This window comes from Marmota marmota, unplaced genomic scaffold, assembly GCF_001458135.2.
Source record: "Marmota marmota marmota unplaced genomic scaffold, marMar, whole genome shotgun sequence".
NCBI lineage: Eukaryota > Metazoa > Chordata > Mammalia > Rodentia > Sciuridae > Marmota > Marmota marmota.
In genome coordinates, this window is record NW_025999926.1 from 990,260 (window position 1) to 1,015,431 (window position 25,172).

Here is a 25,172-nt window from a genome sequence, read left to right on the forward strand (position 1 = left end):
CAGCAAAAGAAGCAATCAGAATAAAGAGACAGCGTACAGAATGGAAGACCATATTCGCAAGTTGTATTTCCTGTAAGGGGTAATATACAGACTATATAAGAAACTTTAAAAAGTAGCAAAACAAATAATGAAGTTATTTAAATGAACAATAGACCCAAGAAAACATTTCTCAAAAGAAGACCTGCAAATGGCCAATAGGTGTATGAAGAAATGCCCAACTTCACTAATCTGAAAAGTGTGAATCCAAAGCACAGTGAGATACCACCTCCAGTAAGAATGACTGTTCTCAAAAAGACAAAAGGTAAGTGCTGGTTTACTTGTGTTCACATAATGATCTGCATTTCTTTCCATGTTGCCATGAATGACATGTTGAAAAAGGCAGCCTTGCACACTGTTGGTGGAAAGGAATATAGAAAAACACTACGGAAGTTCTTCAAAAGATAGGAACTATCATATGATCTAGCAGTTCCACCTCTGGGCATATATCTGCAAGAAATGAAATCAGGATGATGATGAGATGTCTGCACTGTCATGTTTATTGTGGCAATATTCACAGTTTCCAAGAAATGGAAACATCCTAAGTGTCCGTGAACTCACGAATGGATAAAGAAGAAATGGTACATGCATACCACTGAATATTGGTCATCCCTCCCCCACCCAAAAAGAATGAAATCCTGTCATTCATGACAACATGGAAAGAAATGCAGATCATTATATGAACTCAAGTAAACCAGGCACAGAAAGACAAGCGCTGCATGATCTCACTCACATATAAAAATCCAAAACCATCAGTCTATGATAGAGATTGAGAGTAGAGCGGTGGATACTGAAAGCTGAGAAGAGAAGGGGAGAGAGGAAGATGGGGAAAGGTTGGTCAGTTGGATAGGAGCCCAGAGTTCCGCTGTGCTGTTGAGGGTGGTTATAGAGAATAGGTATGTGCTGTACATTTCAAAAAGCTAAAGGAAAGGAATGTGAATGTTGAATGAGACAGATGTGGTTAACCTGATTTAAGTATTATGACATGTGTGCATGTATGGAAATATCACATGGGATACCATAAATATATACAATATTTATGATTTTATATTTTGGTTAAAATGATTTTAAATTGTAAAACTCTACTATATTGGTGGGCGCCATCCAAGTATCTAGAAACAAAATGCATATGGAATGTTATTCAACCTTAAAAAAGAATGAAAATCCTGACATGCTACAACACTGATGAACCTTAAGGACATTGTGCTAAGTGAAATTATCCAGTCACAAAAGACAAATATTGTGTGAATCCATTCATATGACCAAGAGAAGGCTTGCGATGTCACCTGGAAAGGCCAAGTCTTGGGTGAGTGCTGGTTTGTGAGCCAATGTGATGTTCTGTTCTCAGTGAGTCAGAATGCTCCCTCACCAGGCTCTCACCGGCCCCGCCCCAGCTCCTACACACTGTTGTGTGGTGCATCTGCCTTGTGGAGCGGAGCAGCAAGCTGCATGCTGTCCATCTGAAGGGGGTGGTTTTTCATAATGTTAGTTTCCATCTATGTAACTGCCACTTTCAAGTCTTTGCAAAATTCTAATTCCTGGAGAATGATCATATGAAAGGAATGATATGATGAATGGGTATAAGGTTTGTGGACTTTCAGAATGTTAAGGTTCATTTGGGTAAAGTGTGACATTAACAGGGAGGGTTGCATTTGTTAATTTTGACCAGTCTGCATTCAACTTTCTCAGAACCCAGGAGTAATCATTTTTAAACATGCTCATTATGACTATCATCAAAATTATGAATATCATCAAAATTTTCAGCAGCTTAACGAGTAAATGTATTTATCTGGGTTATATTGTTTATATCTGTGTTCTAATCAGCTGCTGTTGAAAATACCATAGGTAACTGTCTTTACCTTGCAGGTTGCTCATTAGTTCCCAGACCCGTCTTTGCTGTGCTGAGCAGTATCACTCTTTACTATTTAAAACTGGCAATGCTTTGTTCTTTATAGACATATTTTCTGCAACATTTTATACAAGTACTATCTCTTAGCTGCCTGAGCAATGTAAACACTCAATAATAACTGCATTTTACAGACGCATCACTCATTTATATATGAAAACAGTCTATAGAAAATGTCAATCCTGTACTGGTTTATTGAGGTTGGGTTTTTTTTTTTTATTACTTATATTTCATTATTCTTATTGTGGTTTAAGAACAGCATCTTAAGTTCTATACTGTTAATTGTGTATTATTGAGCATGTAAGAATAAACTTCATTATTGAAGACAAATATGCCTGTTAAGTTCTTTCTGAAGATCGGCTTACAGGGCGTGGTGGAGACTGAGGCAGACTAGAGAGCGTTACACCAAAAAGGGGTGGCACAGCTGACTTGCAAGTAGAAATTGGTTTTGGATAAAATCACGCATCCAGTTTTTGAGTGTTGGTAACTAGTGTGTGTGGGGGGGGGAAGCGGGCCATCCAGTTATCTCCTCCTCTAAACTTGGCAGTCACCTGCTCCTCTGCCTCTTGGCCACATGAGCCCTGGGCAGCCCGGCAGCCATTTTAAGGGTGAGTCATAGACAAATCCTAAGGTTGTGGCTGTTTCATATTCTTAACAGTAGAAATGGAGGCTATATCTGAGTTACCAGTTCTGTCCAGCCTTCTGTTTAATGAGCTCCTGCCTGTTCCCTGGGAGCCATTGTGGGGAAGAGGCCGACGGACGGAGTGAAGCAGCCAGTCTTCATCAAAGCAGGCCTCTTCTTAGTTCACCCTGAATCATGCCACTTCACTCCTGGGAGTTGAGGAGGTATTCAGTTCATAACGTCCAAAGTAGCTACATGGCAGAGTCCAATCTAGAGGCCTGGTTCTGACCCCACCGCACAGTGAGAGGTAGGGAGCCTGGGTGAGAGAGCATCTCCAAGAGAGGAGGAGCCAGCAGGGCAAAGCTGCACTTCATAAGTGTTGTCTGTTTTTATTTTTACTAAACTAAAGCGACTTTATAATCCATTCACCATACAGAATTCTTTACAAGTATGAGGGTTGAATTCCTAAGAATTTGGTAAGCTGAAAGGTGATTGCTAATCGTGTCAGGACTCTGCTCTCTAGGCTGTGCACCCCTGGACAGTATTGCTTGTCCCCTCTTGTTCTGCTTGTGGTTAGGACTCAGTGGTCACTATGGATTGGAGTCAGGAGTACACCAGCAGTATTTGAGGTACCAAAATCACTTGCTGATGATATAAAATCCTCAAGTTCTTTGGTGGTGGTATTAATTGAGTAAACTGAGAAATTGGGCTGTGTTTTGAAGTAGTTTCCAGTGCCTAATTCTGACTTACAAACTTCTGGCCCTGGTTTATTTGTGTAAATGAATGAACAAATGAAGCACTGAAGTGCTAAAATGAAAAGGTGTCTAATGACCGCCTGCCTTTCTTCTCTTAACCCTTCAGGGGGCACTCAGCGATTACCAAGGGCCATTGGGATGTCTCTGGCCAAGGAGCTCATCTTCTCTGCACGAGTGCTTGATGGACAAGAAGCCAAAGCAGTGGGCTTGATCAGCCATGTCCTAGAACAGAACCAGGAGGGGGATGCGGCCTACAGAAAGGCCCTGGGCCTGGCCAGAGAGTTTCTACCTCAGGTACTTGTGACTAGAGTCCCTCGGCTTCTCCATCTAGGTGGTCTCATAGCACAGAGACTGGAACGACACCCGGCGAATCACTGGCGGACTTTCCAGTTTAACATTTCTCGTTTGACAGATATGAAGTCAAGATCCTTCAGAATTAAAACCAGAACTTGAAGATGATCCGAGGGTGATATTGTGACCACACTTTGATTTCAAGTTCATATTTCATATGAACAGCATTTGGCACCTGTGACACCATTCGTGTGTCTGTACGTGTATAGGAAGGACATTTGACCAAACATTAAAGTGTCTCTCCTGATAAGTAAGGAGACTGATCTAACTGGGCTTTCACTGTGATGATGGCTTTGCTTGGGTGACCTGCTTGAGAAGCTGCAGTTTTATGTTTCGTGTGTCTTTCTTTTTCTGATGATTCAGGTATTGCTTCGAGGCTTTACTGTATGCTGTATGACCCTCGCAAGTACATGAAAATATCTGGATCACATGTGCAGTTATTGGAGTGTACGTGGAAACACTAAGAACCGTGTATTGATGGCTTCTTTTTAAGGGATTTTTTTTTTTTTTTCTGTCACCAGGTGTATTTTTTTCAAATGTTCCTTTGGTCTGAAATCACAGATTAAAGGATTTAAACTTAAGAGGAAGAGTCTCCTTTTGCTGTGTAAGTGATTAGTCAGAATCTCTTTGTCCCTCTTGGAGCTTGAACTTTTGTAGCTCCCATAACCAGCCATTTCTTTTTTTTTTTTTTTTTTTTTAATATTTATTTTTTAGTTCTCGGCGGACACAGCATCTTTGTTTGTATGTGGTGCTGAGGATCGAACCCGGGCCGCACGCATGCCAGGCGAGCGCGCTACCACTTGAGCCATATCCCCAGCCCCATAACCAGCCATTTCTGGAGTCAAAATAAGTTCCTCTCTGTATTTGGTTTACTTACCTCAAACGGGATCTATAACCTGTTTGGGGCCATTGATCCTTTAGAAATGTCATGAAGGCTTTTCACAAAAGTGCACATACCCCCACATTTGCCCAGAGTTCCACTTTCCAGAAGGCTGTCGTCACCTCAGCACGTGATGACTTCCTGGTCCTGCCCCACTCTGATACGCTCATCCCCAGAGCTGTCACACAGGGCCACACTTCAGGTGCTGATGGTCCCTCTTAATCGACTTGTAGCCTATCGGCCGTCTCAGGGAAGAGCTCTTCTCTAACTTAGTCCCTGTGTGAGGTAACACGGAGCCTTTTACTCAGCAGAGGCCGGGTGCTTGTTAAATTGATGGAGAGAGAGCAAATAAAAAGATTTACAGCTGTTAAAAAGAGACTTTCATTATAACCTTGGCATTTCCCTCAAATATTAGGGAATTATCTGCCTAAAGACAGATTAAAGGTACAAGTGTCAGGGAAAGTTATAGTTAAATATTGGTTTAATGACTTTCCTTGGCTGGAAATCTTATGACCAAGGTATATTTGAATTGAAATCGAGGGGTGTATTCAAGAAAATTCAGATTCTGATTATTCATGGCACTTCACGACCTGATATGTGGCTCTGTGCTCCGGAGCCCCGTGGAGGTGGCTCTTGAACTCCTTAGTTTCCAGCTTGCCTGTTCTTCTGTGAGCCTCCGAGCAGTTAATGCCGTCACTGTCCACATCCACCTGCCTGAGCACGGGTGGCACCCTCTGCCTCCCTCTCTGCTACAGCTGATCTGACAGTGAGCTGCCTTTATTACTGTGGAAGCCAGAGTTCCATTACTACCTCAGGCAGGCGGCTTTACCTTTCCTCAGAAGGACGCTCCTCTAAGAACTTAAGTGGTTAAAAGTAAATTTTCTCCAAGTTACACAAATGTAAAAAGGGGATATTGAATGACTTTGTGATGTGAAAATACATAATTTACCAAACAAGTTTGAATGCAGTGATCTTTATTGTATTTGGTACGTTGTTATTGAATGATCACTCTCCAAATAATGAAAAAGCTTCTATAATTAGTATTTCTGGAGAATTTAGATGGGTCAAATTGATACTAGAAACCCCTAGAGAAGAATAAATGGCAATTTTTATGCATTTGTCCATTCACTCCTTAGAGTTCTTTTGTTGCACCTGTTTTTTGGAGCCTACTTTGCATTTTAATTCAGAAGACCATTCAATTCAAAATAAGCTACAAATTCACATTTATTACCTGTAAATAAATTAGAATATTTTAGAAATTCAAAATGAGATTGAAGAACTGAATTCCATCTGGGGAACATTTTTCGTAGGATAGTTTGGTAAGAGTTTGGCTTCCAGAAAACACAAGTCATGGTGTCCTTCTCACAGAAGGTGCCCACCAGCTCTTCCCAGTGTGACCCAGGCACACCCATGCAAGGTGAGAGTCCGGTTCAGAGCATGTGTGTGTGTGTGTGTGTGTGTGTGTGTGTGTGTTCACGCACCATCACCACAATTTAGGGAGAAGAGATACACATGTCCAAAGGGCATTATATCGACCCTATCCTTACTGGCAGCAGGCTGGTTGCCAGCCCTAATTTCAGTCATAACTGCTAGTTAGTGTGATATTAAGCCAAAGACTTCCTTTTTCTTTCCCCTACTTAACCTCTAGGGAGAATATTGAAGAACACTAAGTCTTCAGCTGGACGTCACTGCCTGCTGCCTTCAGGGATCTAAAGTTTGCCGTAACAGAATACTGTGGCCTCTAAATAACTTGCTGATGCAACACAGTTGTCATAGTTGCTGTTTAATTAAGACCATGCAAAGCTCAGAAAAGAAATTTTCCATCTAGTAGCTCATAACTGTTGTTGGCCATGCCATGTATCTGTCAATGGGAATTTCTGAATTTTACTTAAGGTGTACAACATAATTTGCATAAATAGTAAGTAAAATTTGTTTAATTTGAATTTTAGGGACCTGTTGCAATGAGAGTGGCAAAACTAGCAATTAATCAAGGGATGGAGGTAAGTTCCTTAATGCTCAAGTTTGTTGTTAGAATGAGTAGTGAAGATTAATCTAAATGAACATGTTTAGACTTTTAGAGGGTTCTTTTTTTGTTTTCGTTTTTTTTTTTTGTTTGTTTGTTTGTTCTAAGGATTGAACCCAGAGGCACTCAACCACTGAGCTGTGCCTTAGCCCTTTTGTATTTTTACTTTGAGACAGGGTCTTGCTAATTTGCCCAGCCTGGCCTTGAACTTGTGATCCTCGTGCCTCAGCCTCTCTGGGATTACAGGCGTGCGCCATTGCACCCAACTTCGACATTATTGTTTAATATTCCAAAATATAGCTGTTTGAACGCTACTGTTACTGAAAGATTCTAAGGTTCCTTTAGGCTACATCATTGATTTCATTTTGCTGTGATTATTGTTGAGTTCGTATTATAATCACAGAATTCAGAATTTCACCGATGCTGTGCAACTATGATATGTCAGTTATTTTTGCCATTGCAAAAGGAAAAAGACATTCCGTGTACTCTGAGCATCAGTATCACATTATGAAAAACATTGCCAGCTCTAAGCTCTCTTCCACGTTTGACTTGTCAATGTGTCTTCTGTAGGGTGTGCTGGGCATGCCCCAGGGACATGACTCCAGAGTGGGGTCCCTGAGCTGTGGGGAGTGGGCAGGGAGGAGTAGTGCAGGCACTCACGTACTTCAGACTTTTAATGACAGATATTGTAGTTTGGCTAACATACAGGAATTTTGCAAAAAGGCGTTTCTTCCTTGTAGGCACAGGAGGCACTATATCTTCTTTGGCTTTATGTCAGTAAAAAAAAAAAGATGGAATTTGTAATAATTTGCAATGAATGCAGCTTCACAAATTTGCAAGTATTTGATTGGATTATCCCGGTGCTTTCATGATGGTGACAATACTAATAGCAAACACCTTACACAGCCCTTACCGTGTGACAGGCTTTCTTGTATCTATTAGGTGCTTTATGAAGGCTTCACTTAGATTAACTCATTTAATCCTTACAGTATGCCACCCCCAACCCCAATTTGGTGAGTACTATGATTAGCCCCTTGAAGCACGGAGAAGTTCAGTAACTTTTCTAAGTTATACAGCTCCCAAGTGGTAGTGTCAGGATTTGAACCTAGGAAGCCTGGTCTCAGGTCTTTCATATTGGCCATATCAAAAGATTCTGTTTTGGGGGGATAGGGTTATTTAATTTGAATTTATATTGACTATACCATATTTTTCAAAGTTACTTCTATTGAAGTGAATTATGTTTTTATCCTCAGGTTGACTTAGTAACAGGATTAGCCATAGAAGAAGCATGTTATGCTCAGGTATGTAATATAATCACAAATTCAGTAAGGATGCACCCTTCCCAATTATTTATCTTCTGGGTATTTCAAATGAAGTATATATCACTCAGTAAGATTTCCTTTATTCTCATTTTAAAATCATTCAAATGGGTTGAAGTTAGTTGTTTCTACTCTTTGACTATTACCAAGTTCTACTACTGCTTCTGCTGAATGGACTTGAAGACTCTGCATATTCAGAAAATCCATACAGTAACCAGTTAGTGCTGCTCAGGCTGTGGCTGTCTCAGAGGCTTGCCCTGTCTCCTGTGCATGTGGCCTTTGCTCCTCACTGTAGTCCAGAGAGGCAGCAGATGGCCGTGGGCTTGTGCCTCCCATGCAGCAGTGGTGTGGAAGACTCATGAGCTTTTCTGAAGTCTGAGCCTTCTTTCCTGCCCACTGACAGTTCACTGATGAAATTATAGGGTTCTTTTTTATATACAGATTAGTAGTTCTGTCCAAGAAGGAAATGTTTTTATTTCTTTCTTTTCCCGAAGAGATATAACTTTAAGGGCATCTAAAAAGCAATAGCATTTTGTTCTACCTTTCCTGAGAGTTGGACACTACATCAGATCCTATTAAAGCATGGTAGAGTTATTAATAGGAACATTATCTAGAGTGTTGCTCTGTGTCTGGTCTGAATATATAAATTAGCTGTCATTGGTGAGTAATTCCCAGGAGTGAAGTAAATCCTCAGTCTCATATATACATGTATATGTGTATGTACGTGTATATAAAGCACATTTGACCATTTAAAGAAGAGATACCACTTTCATAATCTCTTCCAGAAAATAGATGCAAACGATACACTGCTGACTTGTTCAGTGAGGGCAGAGTTACCCTAATACCTGAATCAGAGGAAGACATAGCACGAAAGGAGAAGGATCCACAAATGTCTCTCATATGAGTATGGCCAAAACAAATGAAAAAGTTCCTTAATGATAGTAAATTGAAAAAAGAATTATACTCTGACCAAATGGGATTTATTCATATATACAAATCTTGTTCGACATAAGAAAAAAATCAGTGTCATCCATCATGTCAGTAGACTAAAGAAGGAATTTATATGATTATTATCAATTAGATGCTCAAAAAGCATTTGACAGAATTCACTACCCATTTATGATAAAAACTCTCATCAAACTATGAACAGAGTGAAACTTTTTCAACTTGGTAAGAACATCTACAGAATGCTGACATCCTACGTAGTGATCAAGAACAAGGCAAGCATGACGCCCCATTGTGCCTTTTCAGCATCTTATTGGGGGTCTTAGCCAATGCAGAAAAAGAATAAAAGATGTACATATTGAGAAGTAAAAATAAAACTTCACAGATGACATGATTGTCTAAGTGGGAAATCCCCAAAAATCATCTAAACAAGTTCCTCATAAGCAGTTGACAGCAAAATATCACAACACAAAGTTAATATCCAAAAATCAATTGTTTCCTTATATAGCAGCAGAAGAATTGGAATTCAAAATTTAAAATGCAACACCATTTACATCAGCACTCAAAAAGTGAAGAACTTAGGTACAAATCTAACAAAATAACATACAAGAGGTGTAGGAATAAAACCAAAAAACCTGCTGAAAGAGACCAAGATCCAAATAAATAGAAGAACAAGCCATGTTCATAGTTAGGAAGATTCAGTTGTTGTCAAAATGTTAGTTCTTCCCAATTTAATCTGTACGTTTAACATAATCCCAATAAAATTCCCAGCAAATTATGTTATGGATCTTGACAGAGTGTTCTAGTTCATTTGTGAAGTCCAAACATGCAAAATAAGCAGGACAGTATTGCCAAAGAACAAAGCCGGAAGACTGCATTCCCTGAATTCAAGACATTGTGGTAATGGTGACAGAACAAACAGGTAGACAAGGAACAGAATTGAGACCCAAGAATGTAGCCAATTGACGGTTTGACAGAGGAGCAAAAGCAGTTCAGTAGAGAGGAATTCTTGAAGACAAATGGTCCAGAAACATCTGTATGTTCACGATCAAGAACAGGTCTAGACAGTGACCTTGCACTTCTCACAAAATGAATTGGAACCCTCGACGTAAAATGAGAAACTCTCACACTTGCAGAAGATAATTTAATTTCATGCTCTGTGGGTTTGGCAATGACTTTTTAGTTACAACACCAAAAAGCACAGTCCATGAAAGAAAAAAAAAAAAAATTGACATTGCCTTTATTAAAAACCTGCTCAGTGAAAGATACTGCTAAAGAATGGGAGATCCAGACTGGGAGGAAAATCTTTCAAACACTTGATAAAGGATGTATCCAAAATATACAAAGAACTGTTAAGACTCAAGAATATAACAACCTAATTAAAAAATGAACAGAAAAGCTGAATAGATACTTGTCCAAGGTAGATAAACAGATGACAAAAAATCGGAGAAATGATGCCAATTTCTGAGAAATGGCAGGTTGGACAATGAGATGCCAGCACAACCTGTTAGAATGGCTCAGATCTAAAACACTGAGGGTACCAGGTGCTCGTGAGGATGGAGAGCTGCAGAAGCTCTCAGTCATTGCTGCCGAGGGTGTAAATGATTCAGAGACTCTGGGAGACAGTTGGTCAGGTTTTTGTAGGGCAGACATACTCTCACTGTATGATCCAGCAATCATGCTCTTGGTTATTTATCCAAATAATTTGAAAATTTATGTCCACACGAAACCCTGCACACCAAGCTTTATTCATAATTGCCAAAACACAGGAGCAGTCCAGATGTCAGTCTTCAGTAGGAGAATGGATAGACAAGTACATCTAGCCATGGAATATTAGACAGCAGTAAAAAGACAGGAGCTATCAAACAGTGAGATGGTATATAGAGACCTTTAGTGCATATAGCCAAGTGAAAGAATTCCATCTACAAAAGCTTCTCTGTTATTCCAATTCAGTGACAAGGCAAAGCTGTAGAGAGAGTTTTGAGTGACAGAGGTCAGAGTTGAATAGGCACAGCACAGAGGATGTTTAAAGCATTGAAACTTCTATATAATACTGTCGTGGAGAGTATCTGACATTGTATTTGTTAAAACCCTTACAGCAGGCAACACGAGTGAACCTTAATGGAAATGGACCACAGTTAATAGTAATAACGTACCAGGATTGATTCATCACATGTGACAAGTTTAACACACTAATGTCAATAACAGGAATCTGAGGCTCAGCTTTAGGGGGGTATAGGGGCTCTGCCTTCTGTTTTTTTTGTTTTGTTTTGTTTGGTAAACCTAAGCTGCTGTAAAAAGTAATCTTTTAATTTTTTGAGTCCATTTGAAATAGGAAAAAAAACTTATTTGAAGTAATGAAAATCAGTTTGATCACACAATTAGAATTGTTCAAATAACTAGTAGATTTCCAAATTTTAGAATGAACTTCTGACTAGTTTTCTTAGATACTGTTTGATAAAATTTTACTGTTGTGTTTTCATTTTGGTATAAATAAATATTTTTTTCTTAGACCATTCCAACAAAAGACAGACTTGAAGGTCTTCTTGCTTTTAAAGAGAAAAGACCCCCACGATATAAAGGAGAATAGAAGAAACAGAAGTTCTAACGATACCAGTGTGATAAATGTACTTCTGGAAGTATCTTTCAGATCCACTCTGATGCCTCAGCACATGGAATCTCAATGACCAAAGGGAAGAGCGAGTTGCTCATGTAGTGTGTTGCGCATCTGGAATGGACCCATATGTATACTTCATGCCAATGTGTATCATGTTAAATTCATTCAGATTTATAAAGCAAGTAGCATATATTGTCAAAAAACAGGTTAAAATTTAGGTATATGTTTTTAAATATTTCCTGCATATAAGGCTTTCCATTCTTAATTTTTTAATGTGAATAATTTATATATTGCACATTCTAGGAAATAATATTGATTGTATGTCTACTGTGCTGCATTAAGAAAATAAAATTACTTCTGTATACCAAAAAAATGTGAAATTATACCAAATAAAGTTTCTAAGTGGTTATGCACATAGGAACAGACACACGCATACATCTCAACCTGAAAAATGAATTGATAGATAGTCTGAGTGAAAACTACCTAATATAAATAAAATTCGTGAAAAGAAAACTTAGGAATCATTCTTACCCCATCCTCTTTCCCTTGAATAAATCATTGTGTGTTGGACTTTAGAAGAAACTCTTCCATACTGATTCCATCAGGCAACCTCCTGACATTTGGCCAGGAACACACTACTGTCCTCTGCCCTCTTCCTGTCTCCCTCTGCTTTCTCTCCTCTCTCCTCTCTCTGCTCTCTGCCTCTCCTTTTCTCCTTTTCTTCCCCTTCGGGCAGCCCCCCAATAAAATCTCTTGGTTAAAAAAAAAAAAATCAGTCCAATCAGAGTCAAGGCCCAAGAGCTTGTGAAGCCCACAGGAAGCTTGATGCCATTGTGCTGTTAAGACCACCTCCCACCAGAGAAGCCTGGTCCTCTGGTGGATAAAGACCCTGTTGACAAAGGAAGAGGAAAATTGGTGCCCCCAGGATGGACCACAGAAATGGCTTGGGTGAGGTGGAGACTATCCTCTGCTTCCTGGCCCTAGCAGTCTGTGTTTGGTTTTTGTAAGGGAAGGAGCTGAACACACCAGCCCTGTCCACTTCCCTGTAGCAGGGCAAGTGGGGTAAAGCCTTCACAAAAGGAGAGAGAGGCCCAGGCCTGTCTGAGTGGCTAGCACCAGGCCTGGGAAAGCAGCGTAGATGGGAGGTATGCAGGAAACTGTGGACTGGTGTTCACTGTAGAAAGGGACGGACGTGTTATAATGCTGTCTCATCACCAGGCTTCCTTGTGAAAAGGTTCTCAGGTCTGAGCCTGGGCGTGCCAGACACGGGACTTGAAGCCTTTGTTGCATCTGTCAGTCAGGAACGGCTGCAGCAGGCCCCAGTGTGCCTTCCAAGAGCATCCCACACCTACCTGCCTCCCAGAAAGGTGGCCCTTTATGTTCTCTTCCCAGGGGCGCCATTGCTGTCAGAAGGCAGGCAGACTTCGTTCTTAAAATTCTGGAACTTTTAGTGTTCAATTTGGGAAATTCAGCCGTCAGCCTCAATTCTGAAATGCTTCAAGTGGTGGAGGTGGACCGCTGTCTTCGCTGACACGTCTGTGCCAAGGTGAGGGCCACTTCCTTATCACTTGAGGTGCTGAGAGTGCAGATTTCAGATGATAGCTCTGTTGATCAGAGTAAATATAGAAAGAGCTTATTAAAATTCATGCTCGGCCCTCTGGTGACTGTATCTGGTGGCATGCATGCTTGTTTACTGATCAATCTTGCTGAGCTTGTTTCACGCATGATAATTTGCACATAAAGTGGTAGCGCTTGTTCTCAGAGTGCTTTAAAAGTTTCAGGGCCATTTGGTCTTGTCTGTGACTTGCTAAAATGCCACTTCTATTTTAACTGAGCAGGAGATAATTATGTTAATGGGAAAAGGCTTATTAAGAGTGTGCTGAGTGACTTGTCTCTCCAGCTTAGACTCATAGGCCAGGCTGCTAGTGCTGACTAAGCACCGTTTAACTTCCTAACAAGTTCTGATGAAGTCACTGGAGTATACACGAAAGTCAAGTCCTATAGTGAAATCAGCAAGATAAAAGTGTCTGTCCAGTCCTCTGTGTGAGTGTTCACCTATCTTGATTTTCTTTTCACGGAACTGAGGATTGGTTCTGGGCCAAGAGGTTATGAAGGGGCTGTGCTGCCTGGGGAGGGGGCAGCTGCTTGTCCTCCCGCACAGAGTGTCTGTGTTTCTCTGAACCATGTCAACTCTGACGCATACTAGAAATGCAGTGGATTTATCCGTGTGACTAGATTAGGTTAAACAAAGCTCAGAAGAGGAGGAAGATTGGTCAGGCACAATTATAATTCAGGGGATGAAAAACCCAATAAAGAGGAAACACATTTTCCTTTATCTCTGAACATGAGATCTAAGGGTTCTGAAATAGTTTAGCACTGGCTAATTTATAACCTACCTAAGACAGTAAAAGAAATCTCCAACTGACTGAACTTCTGAGGCAAGAGAAGAGTTCTAAGGATGGCCGAGAGTTTGATTTTCTTTGATTCATTTCTGTAACTTAAAAGATCACATCAAGTTTGTATTCTCTTTAATAATGTGGTTTTCCCATCAGTCAAATCCCACCCCCTTTAGCTAACAAAAACTTGGCTTGTCACCGTGTCACTTTTCTATCAGCACTTAGGAGAGTGCTTTGTATGTGGGCCATGGTAGTGGAGTGTCAATTCCTGAACGCAGTATTTACAGAAAATGAGTATTTCACGTGGGCTTGTCCCTGGCTGGGTGTTGACCGTTTTCCTCACTTGACCTTAACTTCCACTCGTGGTGATAGGCTCCACATTTGGGGTCCAAAGATCCTGGCAGGCAGACGTGTTTAAACAGTCAGGCTGTCCTAGTTAAATGTTAACTGATATGCATGCCACTATCTATTGAGCTTTATCAGAATAGCAAAGATTATTTTTCTCATAGTATATTAAAGAGTAACTACACATGACATACATGTGTCACAAAAGAAAAGAGACAACATTTTAAAGTTACTTAGTTGCTAGTATTTTGATAAAAGTCACTTTTCTGCATACATGAGGCAAGACACGGATTGTGATTTGGGCTAATTTGGGAGGTGGGGAGGTGGTGGATTTAAACCTCCACTCAAAAATATCTGTGTGTCTCAGGCCCTAAAACTCACTGTTTCAAATGTCTTTGAATTTTTACCATCCTTGACTTTGGGAACCTCCAGCATTTCAGCTGCCCGCCATGAGGCATGGCAGCTAATCTTCAGACAACTTGTTGGACGGTGCTTGTTTTTCAAAATAATTCTCAGGCAAGAGAGCTGGGTGCCTGATGGGAAAAATGAAGAACCCCAAGAATAGACATCTACCCCCCCATGATCAGGACCAGCCCTGGGATACTCGTCCATGCAATGCATGCTCAGGAGGCTTGGAAGAAAGATGTCCACTCAGTGAGTGGACTGTTCCCTGGGGACTTGAGCTCATAGTAACCTGCATGTCAGTTCTTTTTTTTTTAAGTTCTAATAAAACAGTATTGGGCGAGGGGTGTAGCTCTGTGGTAGAGCACCTGCTTAGCATGTGTGAAGACCTGGATTTCATCCCCAGCACCACACACACACAAAGTGGTATTATATAATGTGTCTTGAGGGGACATTTTGACAAGAGCACTGAACACACCCTGTGAGTAAGATGAGCAAATAAGGCTGGATGTCGTCATTGCACTGACACCTGCATTGGCAGGTACTGTCTCAGTCTTCATGACCCCTGAGAAGTATCTGCACTGCAGTTCCTCCTGCGACATAGGGAGGGGACCTATGAGGTCACACTTGACTCCAGTCCCAAACAGAGATTGAAACTAGAGCTAGTTACATTTTTCACTGTTGAGCTTGAAAATAGTCAAATAGCCAAAGAAGGCGACAGGTATGTTTGTATTAACCTAGAGAGACTAGTGTCCTTTACCCTGGATTTTCAACGATTACCTCGTGACTTGGAGAGCTAAGGGGTGGTGTGCCTTACCATATCATCTGATGACAGGCAGGCAGGGTGGCATCTGGAGCTAGCACCCCTCAGCAACTCCTTTAATACCAGGTGCTATCTACGCATTTTCACACCTGCTATCCACCAGCACCTTAGGAAGTGGTTTGCCAGTTTCTAGTTTAAGAAACTGAGGCAGGGTTCATGCTGGGCATTCTGTGCTCAGGGTCCCAGTGTGACACAATGACATAAGTCCACAGAGCAGTCTTGGTAGATGTGAACACTGCGTTAGAACTATAAGGGTGCTAGTGGTAGTATTTGATGACCTTGCATCTCACCGTGCCCCACAACTCTCTATTAGAGTGTATGTATCATGGTTTGATAGCAAAACTTCTCAAAGAGGTGGTGAGCTGAGCTCCGTGTGGGTCTAACCCATCCCAGGCATCTGGAGGGAGGGTGACAAGTGTGTCTTGCTGTTCTGCCCTGGTCCGACTCACCTGGAGTCTTGTATTTAGTTCTTAACATCACAATTCCTGGTGGTTGTGCATTCATTCTCTGTTTTCCAGAGGGTTCACAGGAACTCTTTGGCCATGTTTCAGCTTCTCCCAAACCAGCAATGAGACCATGGGCAAAGTATCTTTCCTTGTAAAGGAATTTATTAGTTATTCATGATCATTGCAGAGAGACACAGTTGTATTGGGTGTGGTCTATATAAAAATGCTATCTAATTTGTAAGGTCTCACACAGATGAGCTCATGATACTTCATTTGTTTCCTATTTCAGAAGAGACCTTTTGGGACAAGGAGGTGGGTCTCGTAGCCATAGCCTTTTGGAGACATGTCTGAGAACCTGAGTCACTCACCCTGGAAGAGACGTCTAGAGAAACATGGTGTCTGCCAACAGTGGAGCTGAAATCGATTCCCAGTTGGAATCTGAGATCTTCACAGGTGCCACGGGGCAGGAAGATAAGACACTGTCCCTCCTTCACTGCTCTGCAGTTGTCCAGAGACAAGATGAGGATTAAAGTTGTAGGAGAAGCTAATCAAGACATTGGTGGGTCCAGAAGCTGCTCCCTGCCTCTGGGTGTGAGAGCAGGAAGTGGGCCATCATGGGGCAGAGCTGTGGGAGCTGGTGGGGTGGAGCTCGAGGACAGCTCTTCTGCAGGGTAGTGTTAGCTTGCCTGCTGTCAGCACTGGGCCAGGCTCAACAGATGTGACAGATGGTCCTTTACTGCAGGTGTTGGTCAATGGTCCCAGGCAGAGAAAACAGGTACGTGCCAAGACGTACCAGTTAGCTAGCTACCTTGGCCCTTGGGATATCCAGTTTTAGAAATTTTAGTTTCTTCAAAAAAAAAAAACAAAAAAACAAAATCATCATTCTTGAGCATCATATTTATAGTACTACTTTCAGGGACCAGGGTGGTTGGATTGCCCTGGAAAAAGATGCCATTTTTCTCATCACCCTGTTGGGAGGCGATGATGGATAGACCCCGCCCCTGAGGTGAGTCCTGGCCAGGCAGAGAGCAGGGCAGATTCCTGCCTGAGCCTCTGTTCAACTCTGGGATCTAACTGCCAAGGTGCCTTTCAGCAGCACTCGAAAATGACTGACATGTCAGATGCCCTCTGAAAGCAGCTTTGTGACCCATTGCACAGAACCAGGACCTGAGCTCTTTGAGAGCCAAATCACAATGTCATTGAGTTGCCGCTCAGGATGACATACTTTTCGCGATGATGTTCACACAAAGGAGAGGGTTTCAGAGAAATCTGAAAATTGGCAAGTGCCCTCTCTCGACCTTTTCAAAAATAGTCTGAGTCACTTTCGCTTTCAGCCTCTGAACCGTGTTGAATGAACCTTTTGTGCAGTTTACAGAAAGTGAGGAAGTGTTTGGCAATCGAGATAAATCCGACCTCCGAACAGCCTCTCCCATGTTGAGTAACATTTCTTTTGAGTTGTCTATTAACACTTTTCCTAAAGCACGTTTCTTATGAAGCCTAGAACTTGCTTGCTTTAAAAATATAAGTAAAAGATATGTGTGACATGTCATAAGAGGCAGGAAATGACAGCGACAAGCTAGAAAGAAATTCTAATTACTGAAGAGGTGTGATTGGTTTATCTGTTCTTAATACATTGGTGGCTCTGTGGCTGCTGTCTCAACACCAGCATGCACGTAACACTGAGAAGTTCCTTTCTTTGCATCTGGATTTCATGGGAACTTATAGTATAACTAATGGTGGTTAATCCACTCTTCTAATGACCAATGGAGTGTGTTTCACCAGGCCCCTTCAGGGCACTGGTGCTCCTGAGATCAGGAATGGTGTGTGATCTTGCAGTGTACCTGCCATTAGTCCAGGCTCAGAAAAGATTGGTGACCTTAAACCTGCAGCCCTCTGTGCTCATTTTAGTCACCTTGACTTGCAGAGTCCCTAGTCCCACAAAGGCTTCAGGTGAGTTTAAAGAAAATTGTTTGCCTGTGTAGTTATGAAGATGTATGTTGAATTTCCTGGAAAACTTGACAGACATTTTGAATTGTGTCCAGTTTTCTGAAGGCATAAGCTAATCTTCAAATTAGGCTTAAGGTACAGGAAAAAGAGCCAGGTCTTGGCCCTGGTCCAACCTTGACACTCTTGCTGTATGACCTCCAGCAGATGCCAAGTGGAGACCACATCTGTAGGACACACCTCATCTTGTCTATTCATCAAACCTAAGAGCAGAAATTACCAAACTTGCTGGCACCTGGGACAGGTACCCTCAGTATGCACTCTTGCAACCCTGGGGTCAGTGTTGAGGAAAAGCCAACTTAGTGATTTTTTTTTTTTGTTTTTTTTGTATTGGCGATTGAACTCGGGGCACTTGACCGTTGAGCCACATCCCCAGTCCTATTTTGTATTTTATTTAGAGACAGGGTCTCACTGTGTTGCTTAGCATCTTGTTTTTGCTGAGGCTGGCTTTGAACTCAGGGTCCTCCTGTCTCAGCCTCCCCAGCTGCTGGGATGACAGGCGTGCACCACTATGCTCGGCTTGTTGATTATTTTTTTTAATAGATCTAACTCACAGGTCATAAAAATCAGTCTTCACAGTGTACAATTCAGTGGTTTTTTTAAGTATATTCAGAGTTTTCCAACTATGACCACTCTCTAACTCTACAATATGTTTACTGCTCCCAAAACAAGCTCTACCCCTTCCAGTTCCCCTCAATTGCCACTGCCCCCGGTGGCTGGCAACCGCTAGTCTACTGTCTGTCTATGGATTGGCCTACTCTAGACACTCTGTATAAACAGAATGATGTAATAGATAGTCTTTGTGTTGGCTTTTTTAACTGAGCAAAATATTTTCAAGTTTTATCCTTGGCCTTTTACAGCTGAAAATATTCCCTGATACGGATACGCCCCATTTAGTTTATCCAATTACCAGTGGATAAACATTCAGGCTGTTTGTGCTTTGGGAATATGATAGACAGTGCCATGAACATGTGTGTACAGATGTGTGTATGGATCTCATTCTCATTTCTTTTGGGTATATCCTCAAGCAGAATTCCTGAAACATGTCAACTTTATGTTTAACTTTCAGAGGAACTACAAACTGACTAGCTACACCATTTTACACCCCCAATCTGCAACATCAGAGGGTTCCAGTTTCTCCCCATCTTTGCCAACACTTGTTATTGACCTTATTTTTTATGGTAGCCACCCTAGGGGACATGAAATAGAATCTTACTGTGATTTGTGATTGAAGTTAGTTCTGTAATGGCTGATGCCACTGAACACCTATTCCTGTGCGTGTTGGTCATTTGCACATCTTCGAAGACTTATCTTTTTAAGCTTTGTGCCCATTTTAACTGAATTGTCAATTGTTACTGACTTTGTTTTTTTTTTTCGTTTTTGGTACTGGAGTGAGTCCAGGGGTGCTTAACCACTGAGCCACATCTCTAGCCCTTTTTTGTATTTTATTTAGAGACAGGGTCTCAATGAGTTACTTAGGGCCTCGATAAGTTCCTGAGGCTGGCTCTGAACTTGTGATCCTCCTGCCTCAGCCTCCCAGGCTTCTGGGATTACAGGCCTGGGCCACCTCTCCCTGTTTGTGATTAAGTTTTAAGGATTCTTTATGATTCTAGATAAAGTTCATTATCAGCTATATGATTTGCAAATCTTTTCTCTCACTTTGTAGATTCTTTCATATTCTTGCTGGTGTCCTTTGAAGCATAAATGTTTTTACTTTTAATGGTAGAGTTTATCTATTGTTTCCCTTGTTGCTTAAAACTTTTATGTCATATTTATAATATCATTGCCTAATGCAAAGTGATAAAAGATTTTTGTCCAAGAGTTTTATAGCTTTAGTTTTTATTTTGTTGTTGTTGTGTATGGACACAATACCTTTATTTTATTGGTTTTTTTACGTGGTGCTGAGAATCGAACCCAGTGCCTTGAACATGCTAAGTGAGCGCTTTACCACTGAGCCACAGCCTCAGCCCATAGCTGTAGTTTTTGCACTTAGGTTTCTGACCAGTTTTAGGTTAATTGAACTGTGTTATCTTATTTGTCAATTTATGTTTCCACACCACAAGGGAGGGGCATCTAGGATTTTGAAATGAAAGGTGCTGGAGGAGGATTGACCTCTTAACAATATCTTCTAACCTTTGCAGTTTCTTGTTTATATCCTCAACTTATTTTTGTTTTATTTCTGAGTATTTTATTCTGTTGATGCTGTTGTAAGTGGAATTGTTTCCTTAATTTCATTTTTGAATCGTTCATTGCTAGTTCACAGAATTACAATTGATTTTTATATCTTGATATAAAATAGGATTACTTTGCTCTGAACTAATAATAATCTTTTTAGTGGCTTCCTTACAATTTTCTATATACAAAATCAAGTTACCTGATGAGTAATAACCATATAAACAATGAACTATATTTCCAGTTCATTGAGTGTTTTTATCATAAATAGGTATTGGATTTTTGCAAGAAAAAAATTAAATTCTACATCTGATGAGATGATCATGTGGTACTTTTTAATGTTGTTGATATGGTTACTACATTGGTTGGTTTTCAGATATCAAACCAACCTTGGTTTAATATTCCTGGGTAAATCCCTTGGACATGATGAGAACTTTATTTTGTTGTTGTTGTAGGACCCTAGCATTGTGTTCAGGATTTTTGGATCTATGTTCATAAGGAACAAATAATATTTTTGTGATAACTTTGACTGGTTTGGGTATTAGAATAATATTGGCCTCATAGAATAATAATAATTTTGGAAGTGTTCCCTCTGTATCTGGAAGGATTTGAGTAGGATGGGTGCTAGTTCTACTTTAAACAGTTGGTAGACTTCATCAGTGAAACCAATCTGGACCTTGTCTTTTTCTTTGTTGTAAATATTTTGATTATTAACTCAGTCCCTTTACTTGTTATAGCTCTATACAGATTTTCTATTTCCTCGAGTCAGTTTCAATAGTTTATCCTTTTAGGAATTTTTCTATTTCACAAAGGTTATCTAATTTGTTCACATATAACAGTTGTTCTTTATACTCCTTTTTAGTTAATGTCTTTCACACTCCATTTTATTTTTAAATTCTAACCCTTTCATTCCTGATTTTAGGTTAGCCTGTTTTTCTTCTCTTGTTTGGTCTGGTTTATCAATTTATTTATCCACTGTAATCTTTATTATAACTATCGTTTAGCTTGTTGTGTTACTTTGCTCTTATTTTAGTTTCTTAAAATAATGTTTAAAGAGTGCTAGGTTCTTGATTTATAATTTTCCATTTTATATGGTCATTTGCAGTTATGTATTTCCTGTAAGCGTTAATTTAGTAGCAGCCCATAAATTGTGGTGTGTTCCTTGTAGAACAGAGTTGAGATAGCAGGCCTGAACTAGCGTTCGTGGACAGACTGATTGCAAGGTTGGCCCTTGGCTGGCATTTGGGAACTTAGGAACTGGTAAGGGTCATGCCGAATTGTTTGGACAAACAACAGGGTTTATGCTAACCATTTAGAAATGTAGAAATTGGGTATTTTCCAGGCATATTGTGCCTGTATGGCTAGACTCCAGCAAAACCCTGGGCTCTCAGTCTCTAATGAAATGCTGAGGACACTTAATACATGTTGTTATAATTCCTCACTGGGGGGATTAAATGCATTCTGTGGGACTCCGCCAGGAGAAGACACTTGGAAACAATTGGAGTCCCCTGGTCTTTGTCCCTGTACTGTTTCCCTTTGCTGTGTGTGGGGGGATCCTTCTGCTACAGTAAAGCAGAGCTGTGAATGGGACTTAGCTGAGCTTTATGAGTCCTCCTAGTGAATGGCCGAACCTGAAGGTGGTCCTGAGGACCTCTAATGCACGTGGGTTTTGTTTTCATTTATCTCAAAATATTTTCAGAATATTTTAAAATTTCCCTTGTGTTTTTTCTTTGACCCCTTTTTTGTTTTTCTAGGATTGTGATTTTTTAAATTTACATACTTATGAATTCCCACCTTCCCTTTTTGTATTGATTTCAGTTTTATTCCATTGCTGAGGGTGAACATACTGTGAATGACTTCAGCCTTTTTTCATTTTATTGAGACTAGTTTTATGGCCTTATATGGTCTGTGCTGGGGAAGATTCCCTGTGCACTTAGGAGGAATGTGTGTTCTGCTGTGTTGGCTTGAGTGTTCTATAGGTGTCTACTTGGTTTATGGTGTTGTTTCATCCTTTTTTTCCATATTGATCTTCTGTCGGGTGATTCTATCCATTTTTGAAAATGATTTATCAAAATCTGCAACTATTACTGTTGAATTATTCACTGCTATTATCTCTCTTTAATTCTGTCAGTTTTTGTTCATCTCTTTGGGACTTTGCTCTTAGATAATATGTGTTTTTATAATTATTATGGCATATTGAGGGGTCAACCCTTTCATGACTTAAAAAAAAAAAATGCTTGTCTTTCTCTGGTGACCATTTTATCCTAAAGCCTGTTTTGTCTAATGTTAATGTAGCCACTTCAGCTCACATCTGGTTATTTTTTGCAAAGCATAATTTTTGTATATTATTTACTTTCAACCAACTTGTAACTTGGTATCCAAAGTCTATTTTTTATAAACAACATAATGTTGGGTCATGTTTTACTCATTTTACTCTTCTGCCTTTGGATTGAACCACTTATCCATTTACATTTAATGTAATTATGGATAAACTAGGACTGATATCCGCCATTTTGGTTTTTGTTTTCTACATGTCAGACCTTTTGTTACTCTCTTTCCCCGTGCTGTCTTCTTTGTGTTTAATAGGTGTTTTCTTGGGTACCATTTTAATTCCTTAATTCCTGAAGTCACTTTCTTTGTTATTTATTTTTTTGACTTGATTATTTTGTGAGTTTTCTGGGAATTGCTATTTTATAAAATCTAGTTTGGATTGATGCCAACTTGACTTCAACAGAATGCAAAATTTTTGCTCCCATGTAGCTTTGTACATTCCCTCTTCCTCTCTGCTGTCATTGTCATATAGATTAAATCCTCATGCCTTATGAGGCCATCAAGTCAGCTTTATCATTATTGCTTTATGAAGTAATCTTAATTCTTATTTGAGAACAAGAAATAATAAATGCTAACTTTTACATTTAATTTCCTTTCAGTGCACTCTGTTTTTCTATGTGAACTTGAGCTACTCTCTTGTGTCTTTATATTTCTACCTGAAGGGAATCCCTTTTGTATTTCCTCTAGGGCAGGTTCACTAGTGATGAATTCTGTTTTGTTTATCTTGGGATTTCTTAGCTTTCCCTTAATTCTCAAGAATAATTTTGCTAGATACAGGGCTCTTGGTTGATGGCCTTTTTCCCCCAGGACTTTGTCATCCCATTGCCTTTAGGTTTACATGGTTTCTTATGAAAAATTGGCGACCAGCATTCTCATTGAGAGTTCCTCATGCAGAATCTTACTGATTTCAAGATCTTCTCTTTTGACAATTTAACTACGATATGCACCTTTCTGGCTGCCTTTGAACTGAACCTGTTTCATTGAATCTCTTGGATGTGTAGATTCATGTCTTTTATCAAATTTGGGAACTTTTTGTCCAATATCTTTCAAGTAGTTTTTCTATTCCTTTCTCCCATCTCTCTGAAGCTCCCACCATGCACATGCTAAGGACATCCCACAGGTCTCTGGGGGCGGTTCCTTTTCCTTTGATCTCTATTCTTTCTACCCTTTGGATTTGATTATTTCTATTGATATGACTTTAAGATGATTTATTCTTTCCTCTATCATAAATGTACTTTTGAGATCATCTAGTGTTACAATTTTTGTTGCAATTTTTATCTTTTAAATTTTAGAATTTACCACTGCCATCACTTTCTCTATATTGATACTCCATGTTTGGCCAGATGTAAGTCTTATGCTCTTCTTTAGTTCTTTGGATGTACTTAAAATTGTTAACCTAAAATATTTTCTAGTTAAATTCAACATCCAGGCGTTCTCAAGGATAGTTCCTATTGAGTTTTATTTTCCTTGTATGAATCATACTTTCTTGTTTCTGTGCACGTGTGATGTTTGTTTGAGTGATGGACATTTAACATAATGTAATGTGGCTACTCTGGGAACCAGAGCCTCTCACCTCCCAACCCAGGTTTATAGTCGCTGTTTGTTCTTGTTGCTATTTGCTTATTAACATTCTGAATTATGTATTATTTGGTGTGTGTGGTCACTAAAGTCTTGGCTTGCTTAGCTTGAAGGTCAGCTAGTGATTGGATTGAGATTTCCTTAACTACCCTCAACCAGTAAGTCCCCAGCTCTTGCCAAGGGGCTCTGTGCATAAGAAGGCATGCTTTTGATGCTTTGGCAGGCTGTTGATATACCTCTGCCTTAGCCCTCATGTCCTTTATGTGCAGAGCCTTGAAATTGGCCAGGATGAGGACTAGAGCCTTCTTGCACTTTTCCTGAGCCTGCACACAACCCTGCACATGCACGTGACCTTCTAGATTCCCAGGAATATATCAGAACTTTTCATAGCACATCTCCTTTCTTTCCCAGTTTCTCCTTTTAAGTTTTTTGGTCAGTTTCTTAGTTGCCTATGCTGTTATCACTGCCAAACAATTACCACTGGTCATTTTCCACAAATACCTTTTAGGGAAAAGTTGTTTACAATAATCCAGGTCCTGAGTCGGGCCAAATAATGACAAGTCCTGTAAGTGGGGATTTTCCTCATTACAGAATCTTCAAGGAACTGCCAGGCAGGTCAGGTAATGACAGGTTTCTAGAATGGGGGTTCGAGGGAACTAAAGGTATGTTCATCGCTCCCTGTTAGCTGGTGTTTGCATGGTGCTGTGGTTTGAGTGTCTCCTCCAAAACTCATATTGGAATTGAATTGCCATCAGATCAATATGAAGGCCACAAGAGCCTCACCCTCATGAATGGTTTCATGCTGTTGGCCTGGGAGTAGGCTGCTTATTGGAAGAGCCAGCTCTCTGTCTCCTGTGCGTCCCTCATCATGGGATTCCATGTTACAGGGCCGCAAGAGGGACCACACCAGATGCCAGCACCATGCCCTTAGACTTCCCAGTCCCCAGAACCCAGAGAAATATAACTATTCTTTATAAATTACCTAGTTTAGCCGGGTACTGTATCAAGAGGCTGAGGCAGGAGAATCACGAGTTCAAAGTCAGCCCCAGCAACTTAGTAAGGCCCTGAGCAACTCTGTGAGACTGTCTCTAAATAAGTTACAAAATAGTGCTGGGGATGTGACTCAGTGGTCGAGTGCCCCTGAGTTCAACCCCAGTACCCACCCACCCAACCCAGAATTACCCAGTCTGTGACATTTATCGTTGTAGCAATTAAAAAGCA

The 25,172-nt window shown here is 40.4% G+C and overlaps 1 protein-coding gene across 7 annotated transcripts in view; it reads left to right on the forward strand.

The window, feature by feature from the left end:
* Positions 1-16,716, forward strand: part of Auh (AU RNA binding methylglutaconyl-CoA hydratase) — a 142,194-nt gene extending 125,478 nt beyond the window's left edge. For 3 of the 7 annotated variants that reach the window (XM_048800284.1, XM_015503980.2, XM_048800283.1), the window contains 4 exons: positions 3,426-3,613; positions 6,500-6,550; positions 7,827-7,874; positions 11,350-16,716. In XM_048800284.1, coding sequence (XP_048656241.1) covers positions 3,426-3,613; positions 6,500-6,550; positions 7,827-7,874; positions 11,350-11,427 — 365 coding nt within the window. In that variant the 3' untranslated portion in view covers positions 11,428-16,716. The other 4 variants (XR_007346453.1, XR_007346454.1, XR_007346455.1 and 1 more) reach the window with 4 other exon arrangements.
* Positions 16,717-25,172: the final 8,456 nt, after the last annotated feature.